Raw genomic sequence first — 23,641 nt, forward strand, 5'->3', positions numbered from 1 at the left:
ATTTTTAAAGTCTTTTAATGGAACTGTTAACAGTTATATTATGCATTTTCGGAACGAAAACGTAACCATCAAGTCAATATGCATTGTCTGCAAGGATCAATCCAAATTGACGGTGGTACATTTTTACAGTAAATATAGAATTAATATGTAGGTGATAAGAAAATTCCAAGCAAGCAACAAAACACTGGTGGAAGTAAAATGGAAAGGAAAACTAAGAAAGTCTTAATTTCGTGAAATTTTTATTTAAACCATCCCTTCTCACACTTTCAACCTTCAGGAAATATTATTTAGCACACAATTACAATTAACCATTGTATGTGTGTAACAATAACTTGATTCTAAATTAAAACACCAATTGACCAAGAAATTCGAACGTCTATGAAAGCTAAACAAGTGAAATCACGTGCCATGAGTGAAATGCATGCTCAGAGTGGTAACATACACAAATTTTCTTTTTATTACGAATGTTGACACTATATGTAACCCTTTTTGTTAGTTTTCTATATTTCAATACAGTTAAAACTCCCAACTGTGTATAGCCTATTATCCTGATTTAGAGTAACTTCTCGCAATTTGATTGGCTGATATTGTCCTAATAAATTTCAGTACAATTTTTTATTACGTCAATAGGAATTATCTCCCTTATTTATTACGTCAATTGGAATTATCTCCCTTATACCATTGACCTAATAAAAAAATGAGTTGCTTCATAGTCCTAATATGTTATTTTTTCACAGTTTTAGATTAAATATCTAAAATATAATTGGTTGATATTGTCCTTACATTGAATTTAAATATAATAATATGTAATATAACAAAATCAGGATAAATTCGTTACACAGTGTTCAATTGTCCTAATACGGAATTTATCGGGTCAATAAAATTCATATCGGATTTGGCTTCGCCTCACCCGATATGAATTTTATTGACCCGATAAATTCTCGTATTAGGACAATTACACACTGTGTAACTAATATTGTCCAAATACAGTAAATCAGTCTTTTATATTTTACATCAGTGTCCACATCTGGGTACGGCAGTTATGGAAGTTATGGTACTACAGAATATAGCGGTAAATATGATAATTGCATATGTCATGTATAACAATGGAGATTTTAGATTTTAAGTAAGGGGAAAAGTTATTTCCGCTTTATTAATTCAATTTGTTATTTGTTTATAATTCCTTATGTTATTGAATATTTTCTTGATATGTTATAGTAAATAAATATATCAGACAAATGCAAATTATTAAGCTAACGAAGGAAATGCATTTCAGAATTCAGGAAAGACTTTTTCATTTAAAAAAAATGTAAAAAAAAAAATGACTTAAAATTTTTTTTTTTAGGATATCCTATTCACACTAGCGTCGTAACCCGACATTCGAGTCATCACAGTTATCATGGAGTGTCATACTACAAAAGATACCATGGATTCAAGATAAGCCATCGTAGATTTTTTTACCATGGACTCGGTAATTTAATGTAGATCTACAACACAACAAGCCAATGCACATTCTCTCCGCAATGTCAGTTGTTGTCTTTTTCTATAGAAACTCATATTGTCTGAAAAGAGTAAAAGATAAATAAAAATATCTGAAAAAAAAAAATCTTCGGCTTTTCAAAATCTACGGCTTTTACAAAATCTTCGGCTTTTCAAAATCTACGGCTTTTTCAAAATCTACGGCTTTTTCAAAATCTTCGGCTTTTCAAAATCTACGGCTTTTTCAAAATCTTCGGCTTTTCAAAATCTACGGCTTTTCAAAATCTTCGGCTTTTCAAAATCTTCGGCTTTTTAAAATCTTCGGCTTTTCAAAATCTACGGCTTTTCAAAATCTTCGGCTTTTCAAAATCATCGGCTTTTCAAAATCATCGGCTTTTTAAATTCTTCGGCTTTTCGAAATCGTCGGCTTTTTAAAATCAACGGCTTTTAAAAATTCACCGCCGATTATTATAATATAAAATCTTCGGCTTTGAATCACATGGCCGCCGATTATTTTCAATTAAAAAATCTTCGGCTTTTGAAAGTCTATATCCATAAAAGTCAGACCCCTCGCCGATTATTATCAATTATAAAATCTTAAACACGCAGGCACATGCAGGCTATATATTTTGTATGTATGTATATATATGAGTGTGTGTGTAAGCGCCTGTAACATTTTTAAGCCACCTTACAAAATAGGGGGTGGCATATTAATTTACTCATGTCTGTTCGGCTGTTCGTCAGTAAGATGCATTGTTTATCCGGCTATCTCCTACAGTTTTAAATATACAGCTTTAATATTTTGTATGATGTTCATACACATAAGAAGATGTGGTATGAGTGCCAATGAGACAACTCTACATTAAAATCACAATTAATAAAAATAGACCATTATAGGTCAATGTACGGTCTTCGACACGGAGCCTTGGCTCACACCAAACAGCAAGCTATACCCCCCCCCCCAAAAAAAAAGAGGGAAAAACCATTTAAACGAGAAAACAAACGGTCTAATCTATGAAAAAAAAAGAAAAGTGAAACAAGAAAAAAATTTATAAACCACATCAACAGATGACAACTACTGAACATCAGATTCCTGACTTAGCTATATAGGACAGGTGCAAAAAAAATCAGTGGGATTAAACGTTTTAATGGTACCAAACCTTCTCCCTTATCGGAACACTAGTGTAACAGCTATATATTTTTTTTCTTGTTTCACTTTTTTTATTTATAGATTAGACCGTTTGTTTTCTCGTTTAAATGGTTTTTCCCTTCTTTTTTTTGGGGGGGGGGGGGGGGTATAGCTTGCTGTTTGGTGTGAGCCAAGGCTCCGTGTCGAAGACCGTACATGGACCTATAATGGTCTATTTCTATAAATTGTGACTTTAATGTAGAGTTGTCTCATTGGCACTCATACCACATCTTCTTATGTGTATGAACATCCTACAAAATATTAAAGTTGTACATTTAAAACTGTAGGAGATAGCCGGACAAACAATGCATCTTACTGACGAACAGCCGGACGGACAGGAGTAAATTAATATGCCACCCCCTAGTAAGGGTGGCTTAAAAATGTTACAGGTGCTTACACACACACTCATATATATATATACATACATACTATATAGCCTGCATGTGCCTGCGTGTTTAAGATTTTACAATTGATAATAATCGGCGAGGGGTCTGACTTTTATGGATATAGACTTTCAAAAGCCGAAGATTTTTTAATTGAAAATAATCGGCGGCCATGTGATTCAAAGCCGAAGATTTTATAATATAATAATCGGCGGTGAATTTTTAAAAGCCGAATATTTTGAAAAGCCGTTGATTTTAAAAAGCCGACGATTTTGAAAAGCCGACGATTTTGAAAAGCCGACGATTTTAAAAAACCGATGATTTTGAAAAGCCGAAGATTTTGAAAAGCCGTAGATTTTGAAAAGTCGAAGATTTTAAAAGCCGAAGATTTTGCAAAGCCGAAGATTTTGAAAAGTCGAAGATTTTGAAAAGCCGTAGATTTTGAAAAGCCGAAGATTTTGAGAAAACGGTAGATATTGAAAAGCCGAAGATTTTGAAAAAGCCTTAGATTTTTAAAAGCCGAAGATTGTAGAATTTATATTAATCGGCGGGATTGTCAAAGCCGAAGATTTATTTGTATCTATGTATTTTTAAAAAGAAAAAAAAATAATAATCGGGGGGTTCACTGTGGCTTTCCATAGAATAAATCGATGCTAAACATTATTGATATCTGCTCTTTGGTCGGTTTGTTGTCTCTTTATCACATTCCTCATTGACATTTTTTTTTATAAAGATGTAAAATCTGTGAATTCCAAAACCTAGCCCAATGTGAACCAAGAAATATTTGTTTTACATCAGGGTACAAACTGAGATGTGGAAAGAGCCGATTTTACCGACTGTGGAGACGTTGTTATGGTAAATATCATAGCAGAAGTCGTTGTTTTGGAGTATTTAGAACACGACATCTCTTTAGTCTCTATAAAGGTAACTTAACAATTAAACTATTGACTGCATTTAATCATAAAAATAGTTATCGAACTTTGAAATGAACTAATTTTGTTTTAATCACGATACGAAAAGTAATAAAGGGTATTGACAGATAATTCATCAATATACTCTTTTTCTTTTAAAGCCTATATTTACTTTTGTGCTTTTTTGTTACATATTTATATGAATTTATGCGTTATTGAGACAATTTCACAGTGTTGATTGCTGTACCCCAATTTATGGGAACACTTTTACCTATTCTTAATCTTTGTTTTGTTGTCACATCATTGTCAATATAATGTAATTGATGCGAATGCCATATAAGTGAGAGGTTTATCTAGCTATAAAACAAGATTTCATTAACCATTTTCCAATTACTGATTACAGTTAAGCATTTATAATCTGTTTTTGCCGATTAAATTATAAAATTCTAACTTAAATATTTTTTTTTACTTAGTTATAAAATACTGTAGTTATCACTGCAACTGAAAATTATTTTAGAAACAACTGAATTTCGTTATTCATACAGGTAATAGTCAAGAGAGGAGACAACAAGTAACATCATTTCAATATATTTAATTTCCATGACGCATTTTGATTTTTTTATATTTCAAATCCTTATTATCTTTTTCATGACTTAACCGATGACTTATTTTCATTGAAACAAAGGCCATGGTAAAAAATACCATGGATTCAAACTCCGACACAACAGATTTTTCTATGGCGGTCATGGTAAGTATTTACATAACTGTTTCTACTGTTGCCTTTATTTTTTTTGATGGCGAATCGTTTTGAATAGATCTATATCATAGAAATAGACTGAAACTTGTATTCTAGTATATGAGAATAGTAAGTGTTTATGGTGAATAGCTGTATCATGGGTAACAATACATCACACGGCATCCTTAATTTTCAATAATATACCAAACTATTAAATGGTCCAAATTGTTATAAGGAATATACACACTTTCTTTTCTTAATCTTTTTTTATGACTATTTTGCTTTCATTAAAAGATCAAACAAATTTCCTGAAACAAAAGTTAATAAAGTGTTTTTACTTTAGGATATAAATTAAGATGTGCAAGGAGAGTATTCTACAGAAGTTGGAGGAGCTGTTACAGAAGATATCACAGTAGAAGTGCTTGTTTTGGATATCTAAGGAAAAGACATTTGTTTGGAATTTATCATAGAGGTATTCCCTTTTTGTGTATTAATGTTCATTAATTAAAGTTTATGTAAGTGTTTATTTCCTTGCAGATGCCATTTGTTTACTTTATCTCTTAATCTTGACTTATTTATGGAAGTCTGGGAATTGTCTGACCGCAATGTTAATAGTCTATCTTGTTTGATATAAGGCATGTCAATCTTGAGTAACTCCTCCCTTACTTGTCTAGGGTACATTAGAAATTTAGTTAAGTTGCAGTTGTAATGTTTATATGGATTAGATACACATGTTTATTTTATGTAATATTTTTATTTGTAATTATTGACCCTCCATCCGCCCCTTACACCTCCGAGATTGTGGTTTGTGCTTTGTGCAACATGTGTAGCAATTCGTTCGGGCAATGTAATAATGAATTTCATCCATTCTTTACTTGTCACAAAATTATTACCTGAGTTCTCAGGCAGCCCTGAATAAAATGGATAACTAGGCAGCCCTCTCGTCGGGTGAACAAATCATTTGTTTGTCCATTTGACAGTTCTTTTGGATACATGTTTTAGTGTGCAAATGTTTTTTTTCACTCGAGGTTATCCGTCTAAGGTTGCAAAGTGAGCCAATTCCCTCTAAGCATGGGCTGGGCCAGCGCTCAACATGCAGGTATTAAAATTAATTAAAATAAACTAAAAGAGTGGGTATACTTGAGTTACCTATGTTTGACATGGGATGGGCCAGCGCTCAACATGTCACTCGTAGAGAGGTATTTTGAAGTAACATATTGTTCTTTGAATTATGCTTCGAGCTCTTGTAAATACTCTCTTTTAAAAGGCTCGCTTTGCTATTAGGTTCACATTGTTTGAGGTTTCATTCAATACTCTACGAGTTATGTTTCTGTTTGATGTATACTAAAGTGGCTCGTGACTTTATCCTTAAAGCATATGGTCAAAGTTATTTGAAGTCACGGTACCACATCTACACTCTGTCGTCAAGTGCAAGTGCCGCGATAGATGCTCGAATAATGTGAATTTAATTGAGATATGTATTATTTTTATTTTTTAAATACATATCAATTGCTAGCATGTTGCCCGTAACGCCAATTTTATATTTTGTATTATTAGGTCTTTCCACTTTTCTGTGGAAAGACCTATTGTTTTTCTTCTGATTATTTTTTTTTCTTCCGCCAAATTTTGTTCTTGCGATAAACATTTGTTTCGCAATATGTCGCTTAGATATTTGGTATATGATATCGAACAGTTTATGCCCTTTTGAAATTTACCCTGCGTAACCGTATACTTTTCTTTGTAGGAGTTATCTCCCCAAACACTGTTTTCCTTGTTATCGCATCTCCTTCGCAACCGTAAAAGATTACGACAAATTTATTTTATAAAATTGCTCGTTATATCCTTCGCATGATTTGTCCAATTTCGACCGAAGCAATATGAACGCTCCATATGAGAGTTATTTCCCTTTTTGTATTTGAAATTTTGAAATGTATTTTAAACTGGAACACCATAAGTGATAGAGACCTAGGATCTTTTGATTTGAGGTCCTTGGTCCAAAAAAATGAAAATTAGGTCAAGGTCAAAGGTCAAGGTCATATTCTAATTTTTGAATTTGTCTTATTTTCACTCATTTTCATTAACCTTATAAGATATCGACAAATTATTTTTACTAAATTGTTAGTTGCGACATGTCGTAACATAATAATTTTGGTTGAAAGGGTGCGTAGACAATAAATGGGAGTTTTAGACCTATCATATCTAAAATTATGCGTTAAGTGATATAACTTATTTACCATACATATTAGAGACCTAGGGTCTTTTGATTTGAGATCCTCAGTTTGTGACCTTGAAATTGAGGTCAAGGTCAAAGGTCAAGGTCATATTCTAAATTTTTGATTTTGGCTTATTTTCACTCATTTTCATTAACCTTATAAGATATCGACAAATTATTTTTACTAAATTGTTAGTTGCAACATGTCGTAACTTAATAATTTTGGTTGAAAGGGTGCGTAGTCAATAAACGTGAGTTTTAGCCCCTATCATATCTAAAATTATGCGTAAAGTCATATAACTTATTTACCATACATATTAGAGACCTAGGGTCTTTTGATTTGAGATCCTCAGTTTGTGACCTTGAAATTGAGGTCAAGGTCATAGGTAAATTTGACGTTCTAGATTATGACCTTTGCTTAAAATTCATATCTATACATCATAAAGCCATAGGAATTGACATTTTAGACTGATTTTTAATATTTTAATATCAAAATAGATATTTACTGGTGGAAAGACCTTCAATTGTTCTCTGAACAATTGGTTTTTAATATTATATTATGTTTTTTTATTTCTTTTGTATATATTATAACTTGAATACAAGTCTGTATAATTATATATAATAAATATTAGTAATTCTTAATTGATTTGATTACTTTAACTTAGGTAGCAATTTGCTATACTTCATCAGTCGTTGTAATCTGTATCTATGACAGATCTAATCTGTACCGTTACACACATTTAAATCTTAAACAGCTGGAGAAAGTTCATCGCTCGTTCAAATCTTTATCAATAGAAACACGGCTCATAAAGTCTTGTTTAATAACATATAGAATAATTTAATTGACTAGTTGAACTAATTTTTAATTTATTGTTTGAAACTGAAACTAAATGTTATTTTAATGTTTTCTCGCATTGGTAATCATGCTCAAAAGTTAGAAATAAATGGATTTGAAGTTCTATTTACCCAAATCTGTATATTGAAAAAAAATAGACTAAAGTGTATTAGATGACGCTATCATGAGAGTATAGTTTAAAATATTATATAACGTCATGTTACAGAATGCTCTAACACGTATAAACAGCAGTGGTATGTTAATATTGTATAAGTCGTCTTATTTTTAGAGATTGATATCCATTTGGTCGTTGATTTTTATGTTTTTAATACACAGCAGGTTACTCTGGTCATGTATATAGCGGATACAGAAGTCACACGAAATATAGCTATAGCTATTATAGAAGTCATCATGGTTTTAGCATCAGACACAGTAGATTTTCTTATCATGGAGTTGGTAAGTAGTTACTAAAACCATTCTTAAGTAGAAAATGAAAATGGAACATCTGAAATATAAACCAAACTAGTAAACGCTTTATTTGTATAAAGTCATAAGAATGTCGATGAACTATATAAATAAACTCATAATAGATACCAGAATGAAAATGATGTACGCAAGACTTATGAAAAGGTCAAATTACAAAATAAAGTCCGAAATTGAAGAGCTCTTAGGACCCCCATATTTCGAAAAGTGTTGCCAAATACATCTGAGATCAAATATAATCGGCAAGGAAAATCCTTATTATTTCGAAAACATATTAAGTCTTGTTAACAGGTATTTAAAACAATTTTTTTTAAAAATTATAAAGATATGTTTAAGCATTTACCTTTGTTATACATAAGAAAAAGACAATATTTATTTATAGCATACCGACTGAAATGTAGCAGCACACGATTCTACAGACTTTGGAGTAATTGCTATGATCATTATCATAGTGTAGGAACCTGTTTTGGACGACTTAGAAGACAACATCTGTTCTATAGATACGTTGGAGGTACATTCGTTAACAATATATAATGACAAAATACAAATCTCTGCGTTTTCAATTTTTTTTAATGTATTCTTGGGATGGAAAGTAAAAGAATCTAAATTCCCTGGTTGATAAATTTAAAGGTTAATTGAGAAATTGCCTTTGACGCATATTAATTTCAAAGTCGTCTGTTCAATGCAATAAATATCTGATAGTTTAAATACAATCATTACTGTTTTGGTTTTAAATCTTACCTGACAAATTGGTTTATATTAACAAATATTTACAGGTAGCTCATATGGTGGCGTTTATGGTGGATACGGTCACGGGAGAAATAGTTATAGCTATTACATAAGTCATCATGGATTCAGCATTAGACATAACAGATTTTTGTATCATGGAATTTGTAAGTTGTTACTTCACATATTCATCATTTAGTAGAAAAAAAAAGAGCATCGAAATATGCATCAAATTAGTAGATATGTTCTTTTTTGCAAGTTATAAGAATATCACTGCACTATATAGATAAACCAATCGTTGATACCATGATTAATAGTACGTACGCAAGACGCCAGTTTCTTTGTAAAAAGACTTTATAGTCACGCCTGTACAAAAAAAGTCAAAATGACAAATCAAGTTAAAGAGCATTGAGAAATTGAAATTCTGAAACATTTTGACAATTTCTGCTTCGATTATTTCTTCAATGGATAGAATATCTGTAGTATTTCAAAACATTGTATGTTTTGCACAGGTGGTACTATATCAAGGACTAATCATGCTAACAAAAAGTCATTTTAAAATGTTTCATTAATTTCAATTATTTAAGGGCACAACCACATATTACCTTGTGTTTTGATTTTCAGTAATTGTACTTAGTTAAAGAAAAATGTTTCAAAGTTTAAAAAATAAGTACTTTTTATGTTATATACACTTGCTAAAGTATCTAACAGTGTAACGCATATTTATTTATAGCATACCGACTGAAATGTAGCAGCAACCGATTCTACAGACTTTGGAGTAATTGCTATGATCATTATCATAGTGTAGGAACCTGTTTTGGACGACTTAGAAGACAACATCTGTTCTATAGATACGTCGGAGGTACATTCGTTAACAATATATGAAGACAAAATACAAATCTCTGCGTTTTCAATTTTTTTTTTATGTATTCTTGGGATGGAAAGTAAGATAATCTAAATTATCTTACTTTATAAATTTGAAGGTTTATTGAGAAATCGCCTTTGACGCAAATTAATTTCAAAGTCGTCTGTTCAATGTAATAAATAACTGATAGTTTAAATACAATCATTACTGTTTTGGTTTTAAATTTTACCTGACAAATTTGGTTTATATTTACAAATGTTAACAGGTAGCTCATATGGTGGCGTTTATGGTGGATACGGTCACGGGAGATATAGTTATAGCTATTACAGAAGTCATTATGGATTCAGCATTAGACATAACAGATTTTTGTATCATGGAATTGGTAAGTTGTTACTTAAGATATTCATCATTTAGTAGAAAATAAAAGAGCATCAAAATACGCATCAAATTAGTAGATATGTTGTTTGTTTCAAGTTATAAGAAAATCACTGCACTATATAGATAAACCCATCGTTGTTACCATGATTAATAGTACGTACGCAAAACGCCAGTTTCTTCGTAAAACACCCCCAAGGGTGACTGGGGTAAAGAAATATGGTCACTTGGTCTTCTCCCGACCGGCAGTAAAACGCTTGCTGAAGTGGGGCGTCCGTTTGGCTGTGCGGGATGTCTCAAGTTCGCAGTCACGTCCGGTCAGAAGGGGGACGTAAAATCCGATGCCTCGTGTGAAGAGAGTGCCACGCTCTTTGCAAGTTAAGAACCCTTGCAACAACTTTTTGAGGAGTCCGTAGGTAGCCTGTTGCAAGGCAAAATATCTGTCCCTCTCCAATATACCCTCATTTTCTAGTGGCAGTCCAAATTTCCCCGACCATCATCCTAGATGGCCTCTATTACAACAACCTACCTATTGTATTTATTGTGAACTTGTTCTCGTCCTGAATATGCATGAAATATTTGCCACTGGACGTTAAGCAACCAACAATCAATCAATCAATCTTCGTAAAAAGACTTTATAGTCACGCCTGTACAAAAAAAGTCAAAATGACAAATCAAGTTAAAGAGCATTAAACAATTGACATTCTGAAACGTTTTGACAATTTCTGCTTCGATAATTTCTTCAATGGATAAAATATCTGTAGTATTTCGAAAACATTGTATGTTTTGCACAGATGGTACTATATCAAGGACTAATCATGCTAACAAAAAGTCTTTTTTAAATGTTTCATTTATTTCAATTGTTTAAGGGCACAACAACATATTGTCTTGTGTTTTGATTTTCAGTAATTGTACTTAGTTAAAGAAAAATGTTTCAAAGTTTAAAAAATAAGTACTTTTTATGTTATATAGACTTGCTAAAGCATCTAACAGAGTAACGCATATTTATTTATAGCATACCGACTGAAGTGTAGCAGCACCCAAATTCTACAGACTTTGGAGTAATTGCTATGATCATTATCATAGTGTAGGAACCTGTTTTTGACGACTTAGAAGACAACATCTGTTCTATAGATACGTCGGAGGTACATTCGTTAACAATATATGAAGACAAAATACAAATCTCTGCGTTTTAATTTTTTTTTAATGTATTCTTGGGATGGAAAGTAAAAGAATCTAATATCCCTGGTTGATAAATTTAAAGATTAATTGAGAAATCTCCTTTGACACATATAAATGTCAAAGTCGTCTGTTCAATGTAATAAATAACTGATAGTTTAAATACAATCATTACTGTTTTGGTTTTAAATTTTACCTGACAAATTGGTTTATATTAACAAATATTTACAGGTAGCTCATATGGTGGCGTTTATGGTGGATACGGTCACGGGAGATATAGTTATAACTATTACAGAAGTCATCATGGATTCAGCATTAGACATAACAGATTTTTGTATCATGGAATTGGTAAGTTGTTGCTTAAGATATTCATCATTTAGTAGAAGATAAAAGAGCATAGAAATATGCATCAAATTAGTAGATATTTTGTTTGTTTCAAGTTATAAGAATATTACTGCACTATATAGATAAACCCATCGTTGATACCATGCTTAATAGTATGTACGCAAGACGCCAGTTTCTTCGTAAAAAGACTTTATAGTCACGCCTGTACAAAAAAAGTCAAAATGACAAATCAAGTAAAACAGCATTGAGCAATTGAAATTCTGAAACGTTTTGACAATTTCTGCTTAGATAATTTCTTCAATGGATAAAACATCTGTAGTATTTCGAAAACATTGTATGTTTTGCACAGATTGTACTTTATCAAGGACTAGTCATGCTAACAAAAAGTCATTTTAAAATGTTTCATTACTTTCAATTGTTTAAGGGCACAACCACATATTGTCTAGTGTCTTGATTTTCAGTAATTGTACTTAGTTAAAGAAAAATGTTTCAAAGTTTAAAAAATAAGTACTTTTTATGTTATATACACTTGCTAAAGCATCTAACAGAGTAACGCATATTTATTTATAGCATACCGACTGAAGTGTAGCAGCTTCCGATTATACAGACTTTGGAGAAATTGCTATGATCATTATCATAGTGTAGGAACCTGTTTTGGACGACTTAGAAGACAACATCTGTTCTATAGATACGTAGGAGGTATATTCGTTGGCGATATAAATATAAATTATAAATCTCTGGGTTTTCAAATTGGCTTTTATATATACTTGGGATTGAAAGTACAAGAAACTAAATTCCAAGGTTAATTCAGGGAATCGCATCAGCGCAACACATTTCAAAGTCTTTTGCTCACTGTAATAAATGAATATTAGTTTTTAATTACTTATTACTATTTTCATTTTGTTTAAAAGGATCTATGCTACATTCACAGGTAGCTCATATGGTAGCATTTTTGGTGGACACAGTGTCACCAAATACAGCTATAGCTTTTACAGAAGTCATCATGGTTTTAGCATTAGACATAACAGATTTTCTTACCATGGAGTTTATAAGTTGTAATTAAAATAGTAGGACATGAAGAAAAAACCCATCGACATATGAATCACATTAGTTGTCGCATTTGTTTGTTCAAAGTTATAAGAATATCACTGCATTATATGAATAAACCCTCTGTAGATTCCTGGATTTAAATGTTGTACATCATATGCCAGTTTCTTCTACAAAACGACTTTACAGTCACAGTTGAATAAAAAAAGTCACAATGATGAATTAAATTACGAAATTAAAGAGCATTGAGAACACAAACGTCTGACACGTTTTCCAAATACTGCTTTGGTAATCCATACATGGGATAGAATATCTATAGTATTTCAAAAACATACTTTTTTTGTTTTGTTTTGTAAACATTTACCATATCAAGGAAAAATCATGCCAACAAATAAATATTGAAAAGTTTCATCGATTTCAATTATTTGAGGAATACAACCTATCATTGTCCTGTGTTTTGTGTTAAAAAAATAAGGAATTTATGGTCAAGCATGTATCAATGTTGCACCTTAGCAAAACATATATTTGACTTTCAGCATACAGCCTGAAGTGTAGCAGCACCCGGTTCTACAGACTTTGGAGTAAATGCTATGATCATTATCATAGTGTTGGAACCTGTTTTGGACGACTTAGAAGACAATATCTGTTCTATAGATACGGTGCAGGTATATTCGTTAAAGTATAAGTGAAATTATTTATCTCTATGCTTCCAAAAAGTTTTATATATACTTGTGATATAAATCAAAAATAAGTCAAATTCCAAATAAAGAGTCATAAGGTTAAGATACATCTTCGTTTCTATATATCTACGATAAATGTTAGTGCATGGATTCGCCTCGGATGGAATCAATTAAAAAAATTTATGTTCACTTTAAAAAATGTATATTTATAGTTAAAAACCTATTTTAACTTCTTTTGTATTTTTTGTTAAGTTTTACTTGACAGACTGATTTATGTTCATCAATTTAACAGGTAGCTTATATGGTGGCGTATTTGGAGTACATGGTCGCAGGATATACAGCTATGGTTATTTCAAACGCCATTTTGGATTCCAAATAAGACATAACAGATTTTTGTATCATGGAATTTGTAAGTTGATACTAAAATAATAATTCTTTTGCAGAATATATAATTGAAACATCTAAAGTATAAACGGAATAAGTATAATCGCTTTATTTGTATGAAGTCATCAGAATATTGTGAACTGTATTAAACAGTCATCAAAGATACCAGGATTAAAACTTCGTTCGCCAGACACGTGTTCCGTCTACAAAAGACTCATCAATATCTCTTGAAAAGTAAAAATGAAAATGGCAAATTACAGAACGGTATTGAAGATCATTGAGGGCTTCAAATAAATTCCGAAATGATAATATAATCGATTAATGTGATAGAGAGTTCGAAGTATTTCGAAAAATATCTAAGTTAAAAAAAAAAGATTAATTGAAATTATAGAATATCAATGAGAAATCATTTCAAAAGAAATATTTTTTAGTTGTTTTATTAAAAAGATATATAAACGTGTGGTTTGAGTGCCAATGAGATGACTCTCAAACCAAGTAACAATTTGTAAAAACACCATTATAGACAAAGTATGGTTTTAAATACGGAGCATAGACCACACCGAACAGCAAACTATAATGGGCCTCATTACTGGTTATAATTTCGGTCAAGACATTTCCACGAAGTGAAAATTGAATTCATTTTTTTGTAGGGCTACATTAAACAATTTTTGTTGTATTTTATAATGCATTTGTTGAATGTATTAAGCTAAAGAAAGAAGATATTCTAGTTTCAAAAGAAGTAATGTTTACATTATTAAGACTTTTTAAAGCATTTAACAGAGTACCACATCAGAAAAGATAATGTTCAATTACAGCATACAGACTGAAGTGTAGCAGCACTCGGTTCTACAGACTTTGGAGTAATTGCTATGATCATTATCATAGTGTAGGAACATGTTTTGAACGACTTAGAAGACAACATCTGTTCTATAAATACGTTGCAGGTATGTTCGTTAATAAAAAAGTTAAATCGCAAAAAGACTCAACTCCAAGGAAAATTAAAAACAATATATAAAGACAATACATATATACCAATCTATGTTTCAAACAATTTCATAGAATCTTGGTAGTAAAAATGAAAATCAACTCAATTGAAAATTAAAAGCCCGAAGTGGTAAAATGCAATATTTTTAAAACAAACGTTGAACGGTTTTCTCTTAACGAAATGTTAACACATTTTTTTAAAGTTCTCCATGTTTTTTTTTATGAATAAATACTCAGCTTTTCTAATACATACATTAGAAAATTGTTTAAATTTTTTAACTCGAAATAAATTCCAGATGCATGCCAATTATATGACTAATATAAACTTTTTTGTGAAAATTTCCGACTTAAAAAACGTTCTGATAGTAAACAAAACTATTACCGTTAGAAATAAAGGCATTATAAATTAAATATTGAAAAGTACAATATTGAAAACTAGCAATAAAATCACAAACATCCGTATAGATCATAGAACTAGAAATACAGTTCGAAATTACTGTAAAAGCACAAAACGTAATTTCATCATTTGTCAAAAAGTATTGGTTTTTTTTTTGTTTTTTTTGTTTTTTAACTTTTAGCGTCCCTGAAAAAGATTCATTCAGGAAACCCAATCACAGACGTCACGATATTATAAAGTGTTATGTTCTCTGTAATAAATGTCTGTTAATACATGTATACATATATTTTCAACTGTTTTGTTATACATTTTACGAGACAAATTGAAATCCATCTACAAATATTGACAGGTAATTCATATGGTGGCATTTTCAAATACTATTATAACTGTTTATCATTTTTATTTTATGTGACAAATTGATTTATGTTGATCAATATTTACAGGTAGCTCATATGGTGGTATTGTTGGTGGATACGGTCACGGGAAATATAGCTATAGCTATTACAGAAGTCATCATGGATTCCAAATAAGACATAACAGATTTTTGTATCACGGAATTTGTAAGTTGTTTATAATAATACCAATTCTCTAATAGATGTATAACATCAAAAAATATAAAGAAACTCATCATATATATAAGAATTACAATTGTGAACGCCAGACGTATATCTAATCTTCAAAAGACTCATCAGTAAAATAAGAAACAGAATGGCAAATTAAAGTACAAAGTGGAATAGCATCGAAGGACCCACAATTCTGAAATGTTTTGCGAAATACAACTAAGATTAGAAAATCTGTAGTATTTCGAATTATTTTTTTTAAAACAGTGAATTTATTATTACAACCATATCAATTATCCATCATATAAACAAAAAAATAATTTGGAGTTGTTTTATTAAAAAAATGTGAACAACATTATAACAATTAGTCTTGTGTTTTTGTGTATAATTCAACTCATCATAGATACCAGGACTAAATTTTGTATATACGCCAGACGCGCGTTTCGTCTACAAAAGACTCATCAGTGACGCTCGAATCCAAAAAAGTTAAAAAGGCCAAATAAAGTACGAAGTTGAAGAGCATCGAGGACCAAAATTCCTAAAAGTTTTGCCAAATCCAGCTAAGGTAATTTATACCTGAGGTAGAAAAGCCTTAGTACTTCAAAAATTTTGTAAACAGTTAATTTATAAATATAACCATATCAATGATAATTCATGTCAGCACAAAAAGTGCTGACTACTGGGCTGGTGATACCCTCGGGGAAATAAATCTCCACCAGCAGTGGTATCGACCCAGTGGTTGTAAATAAACTCATCATAGATACCAGGACTAAATTTTGTATATACGTCAGACGCGCGTTTCGTCTACAAAAGACTTGTCAGTGACGCTCGAATCCAAAGAAGTTAAAAAGGCCAAATAAAGTATCAGTTTTTGTATTTCTATAAAGTAAAAAAAGTAAAATAACAATGTTCCGAACTCCAAGGAAAATTCTAAAATAGAAAGTGCATAACCAAATGGCATATCAAAAGCTAAAAAAACCACCAGAAGCAATAAAAATATTTAAAAAATTAAAAAGATGTAGTTTTTATATATTTTCATATTGGATTTTTATGCATTAAACAAAGTAACACATAAAAAAAGATAATATTTAATTACAGCATACCAACTGAAATGTAGTAGCAGCCAGTTCTACAGGTTATGGAGCGAGTGCTATGATGAGTATCATAGTATAGGTGACTGTTTTGAATTACTTAGAAGACAACATCTGTTCTACAAATACGTTGCAGGTATATTTTTGAAGCAAATAAAAACTGTTTCTAATATTTTTGTTAAATATGTAGGAAGGGGGTAAATGTATAGTCTATTGACGAACCGCATACGTTAGACAAGATATCTAAACTAAAAGCACACAGAGCATACAGAATTTGAGAGTAATATGGTCACAAAAATAAAATGAGGGCGGACACAAATGCCGCGGAAAGGAAAATGAGTAAAGTTTATGTTTTAACTTTGTTGCAATTATATATTCCTCATATACTTTGTTGTTCTATTATATATGTATGTTTTGGTGTTGTTAGTTTGCTGTTTCCCAAAAATTCAGAGTTTTTGATACTATTTGTAAAAAAATTGAATTAATTTGTGTGATGCGTAGAACGACCAATTTCACAGGCACTGTTATAGTATTTACTGTATTCCTGGGAAATATGTGTTGAATATGTCCACCATACAACTCTTTGTATCAGAACAAAAAGCATGAATTGAACGTCGACTACTTGCACGGAAAACACGAACATACCATCAATAAACTACATGACTACCATGGCATATATGGTGTCGGACACTTAGTGAGTTACTTGGATTACTACAAGAAATACCATGGATTTAAAATCAGTCACAACAGATTTTCATACGGAGGAAAAGGTAAGAAAGTTTTGAAGTTTATAGTTTTCTGAACATTGTTCACCTTGTTTAGAAAACGGAAACCAATGTATTAAAAATAGACGTCTGGCAATTGTTCAAATGCCAAGTATTTTTAACCTTCAATATAATTACGGTGAAATCCCTAGCCTGGGTAAACATAATTTTGTGTGCTTATTAATAAAACGTGCCGATAGGAAATTTTCTAAATTTCCAAGCCTTATATGTTAAAAGTATCATGATATATTTTCATAGCATACACACTGAAATGTGGACTACAACGATTTTATAATTTATGGAGTAACTGCTGGTCTAGTTATCACAGAAGGAGTTTATGTTTTGGACGACTCAGGAAGAGCCATCTCTTTGAATTATATTCCGGAGGTAATAAACTTGCTATGTTTTTTTTTGTATTATACTCGCCTATTATTAAAATGTTTCTACAAAAGACGGACGAAAGATACCAAAAGGACAGTCAAACTCATAAATCGAAAACAAACTGACAACGCCATGGCTCAAAATGAAAAAGACAAACAGACAAACAAAAGTACACAAGACACAACATAGAAAACTGAAGAATAAATAACACGAACCCCACCAAAAACTAGGGGTGATCTCAGGTGCTCCGGAAGGGTAGGCAGATCCTGCTCCACATGTATCATACATTTAAAATAAAATATGACATTGGTTACATTTTCCTTGTTATCGGCAGTGTTCAACAATCATAAGATGTAGTGTTTATAAAAAAAAGAAATATCTAGTGTTTTATTCCATATCGTCGAATTGCAAACATTAATTACGAAGGAGGAAAGAGGAAAGACGGATCAAAATATTTCGTCGCATTTTATGTAACAAAGTACAAGAAAAACGACAACTTATACATTTCAAGACAAAACAGGGACATAAAAGGAGATTACTCGTTAAAAGAAAGCACAAAATTATCATATCATAATGTTCCATTTTATTATTATTTCACATACCGGTATTAATATTTTGTATGTATTGAAGTTAAAACCAGTTGTGATAAAATTGTATAAATATATACGACAAATGCACACAAACACATAGATAGTGATATAAAAATCATGTCTAGTCAACCTCTTGGCGAAATGCAAATGTTAATGAAATAATTACTATGCAAATTGATTTCAATAACATATTCGCAACAAATTTGAAGAATTATAAACTGATACAAAAAATCCGTTTCTTTAAAAAAGGCTAAACTAGCCGATCGGAAAAACATTCAACTACAACATTCTTTAATAACAGATTACGACAATGACTACGCTCCTGGGGCAGTAGTTGTGAAGAACACAGTCTATGGTGGCGGGTATCATCTGGGTGACAGCCATGTAGTAACTTACATGGACTACTACAAGAAATACCATGGATTCAAAATCAGTCACAGTAGATTCACATACGGAGGCAAAGGTGAGTCAGTTTTATGAATAGTGTATACACATCAATATCATGTACATACCAAATTAAAGCGTTAAAGTACAAATCAATATGATGTAAATGACCAGAAATAATAATTCTTTGTATTGATTTTATTTGATCAGTGTAAAACGAAGTATTTGCAAATAAATGAGTATTCTAAAACATGGTATGATAGCCAATAATATGATTATCCATCAGAGACCGAATATCTTAGAGGTTATCAACTATAGGCCGTTGTATGGTTGCCGACAATGAACGTATCTCTTACCGCATGCAAAGTAAGCATCACATAACCTTGACATCACAAAATAAAAACTTATTCAGATGAAAACATAAAAAGATAAATAAAAAACAAACAACGAAAAAACAAATATGATATATAAAAAAAGGAAAGACAATGAGTAACAGGCACATGACTTAGGACACGAACATACAGACAGTGGCAGGCTTAACATTTTAGTGATGCCCAACTTTCTCCTTCTCTGGGACAGTGAAAAATGGGAAATATCTGACTATCTTTACATCTATCTTGAGTCAGCGAACCCGGACATCAAACTTAAAACTCTTAGTTGTTCATGAAACATGCTGAACGCCGAGAGCAGCAATTCAAAATGGACAGTCCTTTTTCAAAATCAAACATTAACATTGCAACCGATATACAAAAACTATGCTACAAATCACAGTAGTAACATGTTAGTGAACTAATTCTTTTCTTATCTTTTTTGTAGGAAAAGCAGTATCCTGTATATATAGTGAACAATAAAAGAATATAAATCATGAATACGTTTTTGTGATATATATAATATTTAGACCGACATACAAAAGAAGTTTTGTTATTGTGTATACTTACCCTTCCGGAGCATATGAGATCAACCCCAGGTTTTGGGAGGATCGCGTTGCTCAGTCTTAAAGTTCTATGTTTTGTTTGTCTGTCTTTTTCCTTCTCAAAGTATGGTTTTGATGTTGAAAGTTTTTTTTTAGAGGCAGTGGTATCTGTCAACCTGTTATCATATTTTTATATTGTGTATACAAAGCTGCATTTATTGAAGATAGGATAAGATAAGATAATCATGTTCAGCAAAATTTTCAAATTAAAATAAAACGTTAAAAAAAAAATCAAAAAATACTGAAATTGAAAGAAAGTTCGAAACGGATATTCCCTTATCGAATATCAAAAACAAATACTCAAACACAACAAACAAAAGTTAACAAATGTCATAGTCTTTACTTGGTATAGGAATTTCTTGTGTAAAAAAAGATGGATTAACCCTGGAAAGTAAAGGATACCGAAGATACAGTTTTTTTTTCTCTTTTTCCTATATTGACACACAATAAGACATTATCAGTTACACTTTGCCAGAATAACAATGGTCAGCAAAACAGTTTAGCATGGATTGTTTTTAAATAGCATTTTATGTGAACCGATTGAGTTAAAACATAAGTTTGTTTATATATTTATAAACTTTTAACGGATAATTCATGAAACATATAAAACAAACTGTGTTAGTTCCTATCAATGATTACATAGCTGGTGATATCCCCGAGGACTAACACTCAACATGCAGTCGAATCGACCCACAGCTAGAAAATTAAAATATCGGTCGAAACAAACAGACAATGCAATGACAATAGTTATCAAAGGCGTATAATTTCATAGTTATCAAAGGTACCAGGATTATCATTTATTACGCCAGACGCGCTTTTCGTCTAAATAAGACTTATAAGTGACGCTCAGATCAAAATACATTGTAATCTATGCCTGTGATATAAATCCTTAGTATTTCGAATAATTCGTACTTTTGCAAACATGAAATTTATAAAAGAACCATATCATATATATTCATTTTAACACCGAAGTGCTGACTACTGGGCTTGTGGTACCCTTGGGGATGAAACTTCCACCAGTAGTGGCATCGACCTAGTGGTGTAAATAGTACCATGATTATAATTTAATACGCCAGACGCGCCATTTATTTTAATAAACGCTCAGATCAAAAAAGTAAGAAAGATCAAAAATTATAAAATTGAAGAGCATCGAGTACCCAAAATTCGAAAAAGTTGTGCCAAACACGGCTAAGGTAATCTATGCCTTGGATACTCACGAAAAACCAACCAAATGAAAATCAACAGTTCACATAACACAACACAGAAAACTAAAGGAGCAACATGAATTCAAAAATAAAAAATTGGAGTGATCTCAGCTCACACACCAGTCTTTTGTTCAGTTGCCCATGCTTTTATAGATTTCATAGTGAGTTGTCCTTGTTATAAAATTTATTAAGATATTTCACTCCCTTTCAAACTGTTCATGTTGAATTATCATCCCATTACACGTAGGTACACTAGTTTCGAATATTGAACAAAACGTCAAATAAGTCGTGGCAATATTACATTTAACTTTATGTGGGATGTACAACATATGGTATTTAATTTTGTTTTTACATTTTCGTACCAACTAAAGGAGCAACATGAATTCAAAAATAAAAAATTTGAAGTGATCTCAGCTCACACACCAGTCTTTTGTTCAGTTGTCCATGCTTTTATAGATTTCATAGTGAGTTGTCCTTGTTTTAAAATTTATTAAGATATTTCGCTCCCTTTCAAACTGTTCATGTTGAATTATCATCCCTCTATATGTAGGTACACTAGTTTCGAATATGGAACAAAACGTCAAATAAGTCGTGGAAATATTACATTTAACTTTATGTGGGATGTACAACATATGGTAACTAATTTTGTTTTTACATTTTCGTATCAACTTTGATTTTTTTTACCAGAATATTTTGTCTATTCATGATGAAGTTATTAATAAGGTCTCTGTCGTGAAATCGTAGATAATAAGTCTTACCACAACCGCCCTGCATTTGTTCATAGCAGTATCATTCGCTGAGATATTAATGGAATAATTTTGAACAAGATAATCTCTATACAGATTTAAATTATGTTGTCGAACTAGGAATAGAACATCTGACAAGTTTCCGCAAACGGTCAACTTGTTTTCTCAATTACTTAAATTGAGAATAGAAATGGGAAAAATGTCAAAGAGACAACAACCCAACCAAAGAGCAAACAACAGCCGCAAGCGACCAATAAGGTTTTCAACGCAGCGAGAAAATCCCGCACCTAGTAGTTGTTCTCTACTGACCTCTTATCTACCTTTTCCACGAAATTTTATACATAGGACCTAATAGGGGACAACTAAAACACTTAAGCTTTTAGGATAATTGGCAGAGTTCGTTTACAACCTAGATAATATATAAACTGCAAACTAACTAATGTAGTTGAAATCTGATTTTGATAATTCATTTGATAAGAGTTCAAACGGTGGATTTAGTATTTTTTTTCAAACTTCGCTTTCATCGTGAAAAAGATTAAACGAAATACTACTTTATAACAGTTACTACACTTAAATTTACATAACTTCACTTCTGCAGGACAATGGAATGATAGAGTGGTAGAATCTGTTTTCCCTAATTTTTTAAAGGAAAATGTGGAATGCAATATTTCCAATGGACATGCCACAAGGTCTCAAGACACAACTTATCTCAAACAAATTATCTAAATTGGTGTACACAGAATAAAAAAATGTATCATGTCAAGCATTATAATGAAGTGGGAAACAAATCATGTTTCTTTTCATTACATTAAAGTATTAACAATATATTACATATAAAAATTATGTAAGAACAGACAACAACACTGTTTAACCGTAATTTGACATGCAACATGGTAACATATTGTGTTTGCAATTACTATATAAAGTGCCAACTTAGAGTCAACATCACTTATCATCCTTCAACATGAACCGCCTGATATGCTTACTTCTCCTTGTGGTTGCTGTGACAGGTAGTATTTGAAATATTTTCTGCCTATTTCTTCTTATGATAATACTTTCAAAATAGGTATAAACTGATAAAAAGATAGTTGTTACTTAAACGTTGAAATTATATCTTCTTTTCTACAGATGTATGTTATTCAAATGTACTTTATTAAAAAAATGAGAAAAAAAAACCAAATTTATAAAGATTTAATTTAACAAATTGTGACTTGGATGGAGAGTTGTCTAATTTGCATTCATACCACTTCTTCTTACATCTATTATGTTTCAAATGAATATTTTTTATATATATCTCGTTAATAGTATAAATTCAAAAAGTGAAGAATTGAGCATTAACTAAAAATCTCACCTCTAACGGCAAGCTGAAACGTCAAATACCTTCTATTTGGATTGCTAACGGTAAATTTTATTTCTGGAACATACTACAAAATATTGAATTGTTTGTTCTTGATAAATTCAACTTACCTTTATTAACAGCTCACAGGTATAAAGGTGGTTCTAAGATAGTAAGACTTTATGGTGACGATTATGTAGTCAGTTACGTAGATTACTGCAACAAATTTCATGGATTTAAAATCAGCAACAACAGATTTTCTTATGCCGGTCAAGGTGAGCAAATTTTTTAAAAAGGGTATATATCTCCCTCATGCAAAGTTTAGATTACTTGACGGGATTTTAGTTATTATTTTTTTTCCTTTATAAAGCTCTTCATGTTTTTAATATTAGTATCACATA

The 23,641-nt window shown here is 31.3% G+C and overlaps 2 protein-coding genes across 2 annotated transcripts in view; both read left to right on the forward strand.

The window, feature by feature from the left end:
* The first annotated feature begins 378 nt into the window (after window positions 1–378).
* Window positions 379–19,831, forward strand: LOC139515287 (uncharacterized). The gene is made up of 14 exons (XM_071304854.1): window positions 379–433; window positions 1,019–1,072; window positions 1,346–1,471; window positions 3,850–3,975; window positions 4,648–4,710; window positions 5,042–5,170; window positions 9,005–9,121; window positions 9,688–9,816; window positions 15,654–15,770; window positions 16,869–17,047; window positions 17,454–17,631; window positions 17,884–18,012; window positions 18,898–19,059; window positions 19,797–19,831. The coding sequence occupies exons 1-14, from the start codon at window positions 379–381 to the stop codon at window positions 19,829–19,831; spliced, it is 1,599 nt and encodes a 532-aa protein (XP_071160955.1).
* A 3,011-nt stretch (window positions 19,832–22,842) lies between these two features.
* Window positions 22,843–23,641, forward strand: part of LOC139514309 (uncharacterized) — a 50,461-nt gene continuing 49,662 nt past the window's right edge. Inside the window, exons 1-2 of the mRNA XM_071303386.1 lie at window positions 22,843–22,914; window positions 23,384–23,515. Coding sequence (XP_071159487.1) covers window positions 22,869–22,914; window positions 23,384–23,515 — 178 coding nt within the window. The 5' untranslated portion in view covers window positions 22,843–22,868. The remainder of the gene's footprint in view (window positions 22,915–23,383; window positions 23,516–23,641) is intronic.

The sequence above is a fragment of the Mytilus edulis genome, chromosome 3, assembly GCF_963676685.1.
Source record: "Mytilus edulis chromosome 3, xbMytEdul2.2, whole genome shotgun sequence".
NCBI lineage: Eukaryota > Metazoa > Mollusca > Bivalvia > Mytilida > Mytilidae > Mytilus > Mytilus edulis.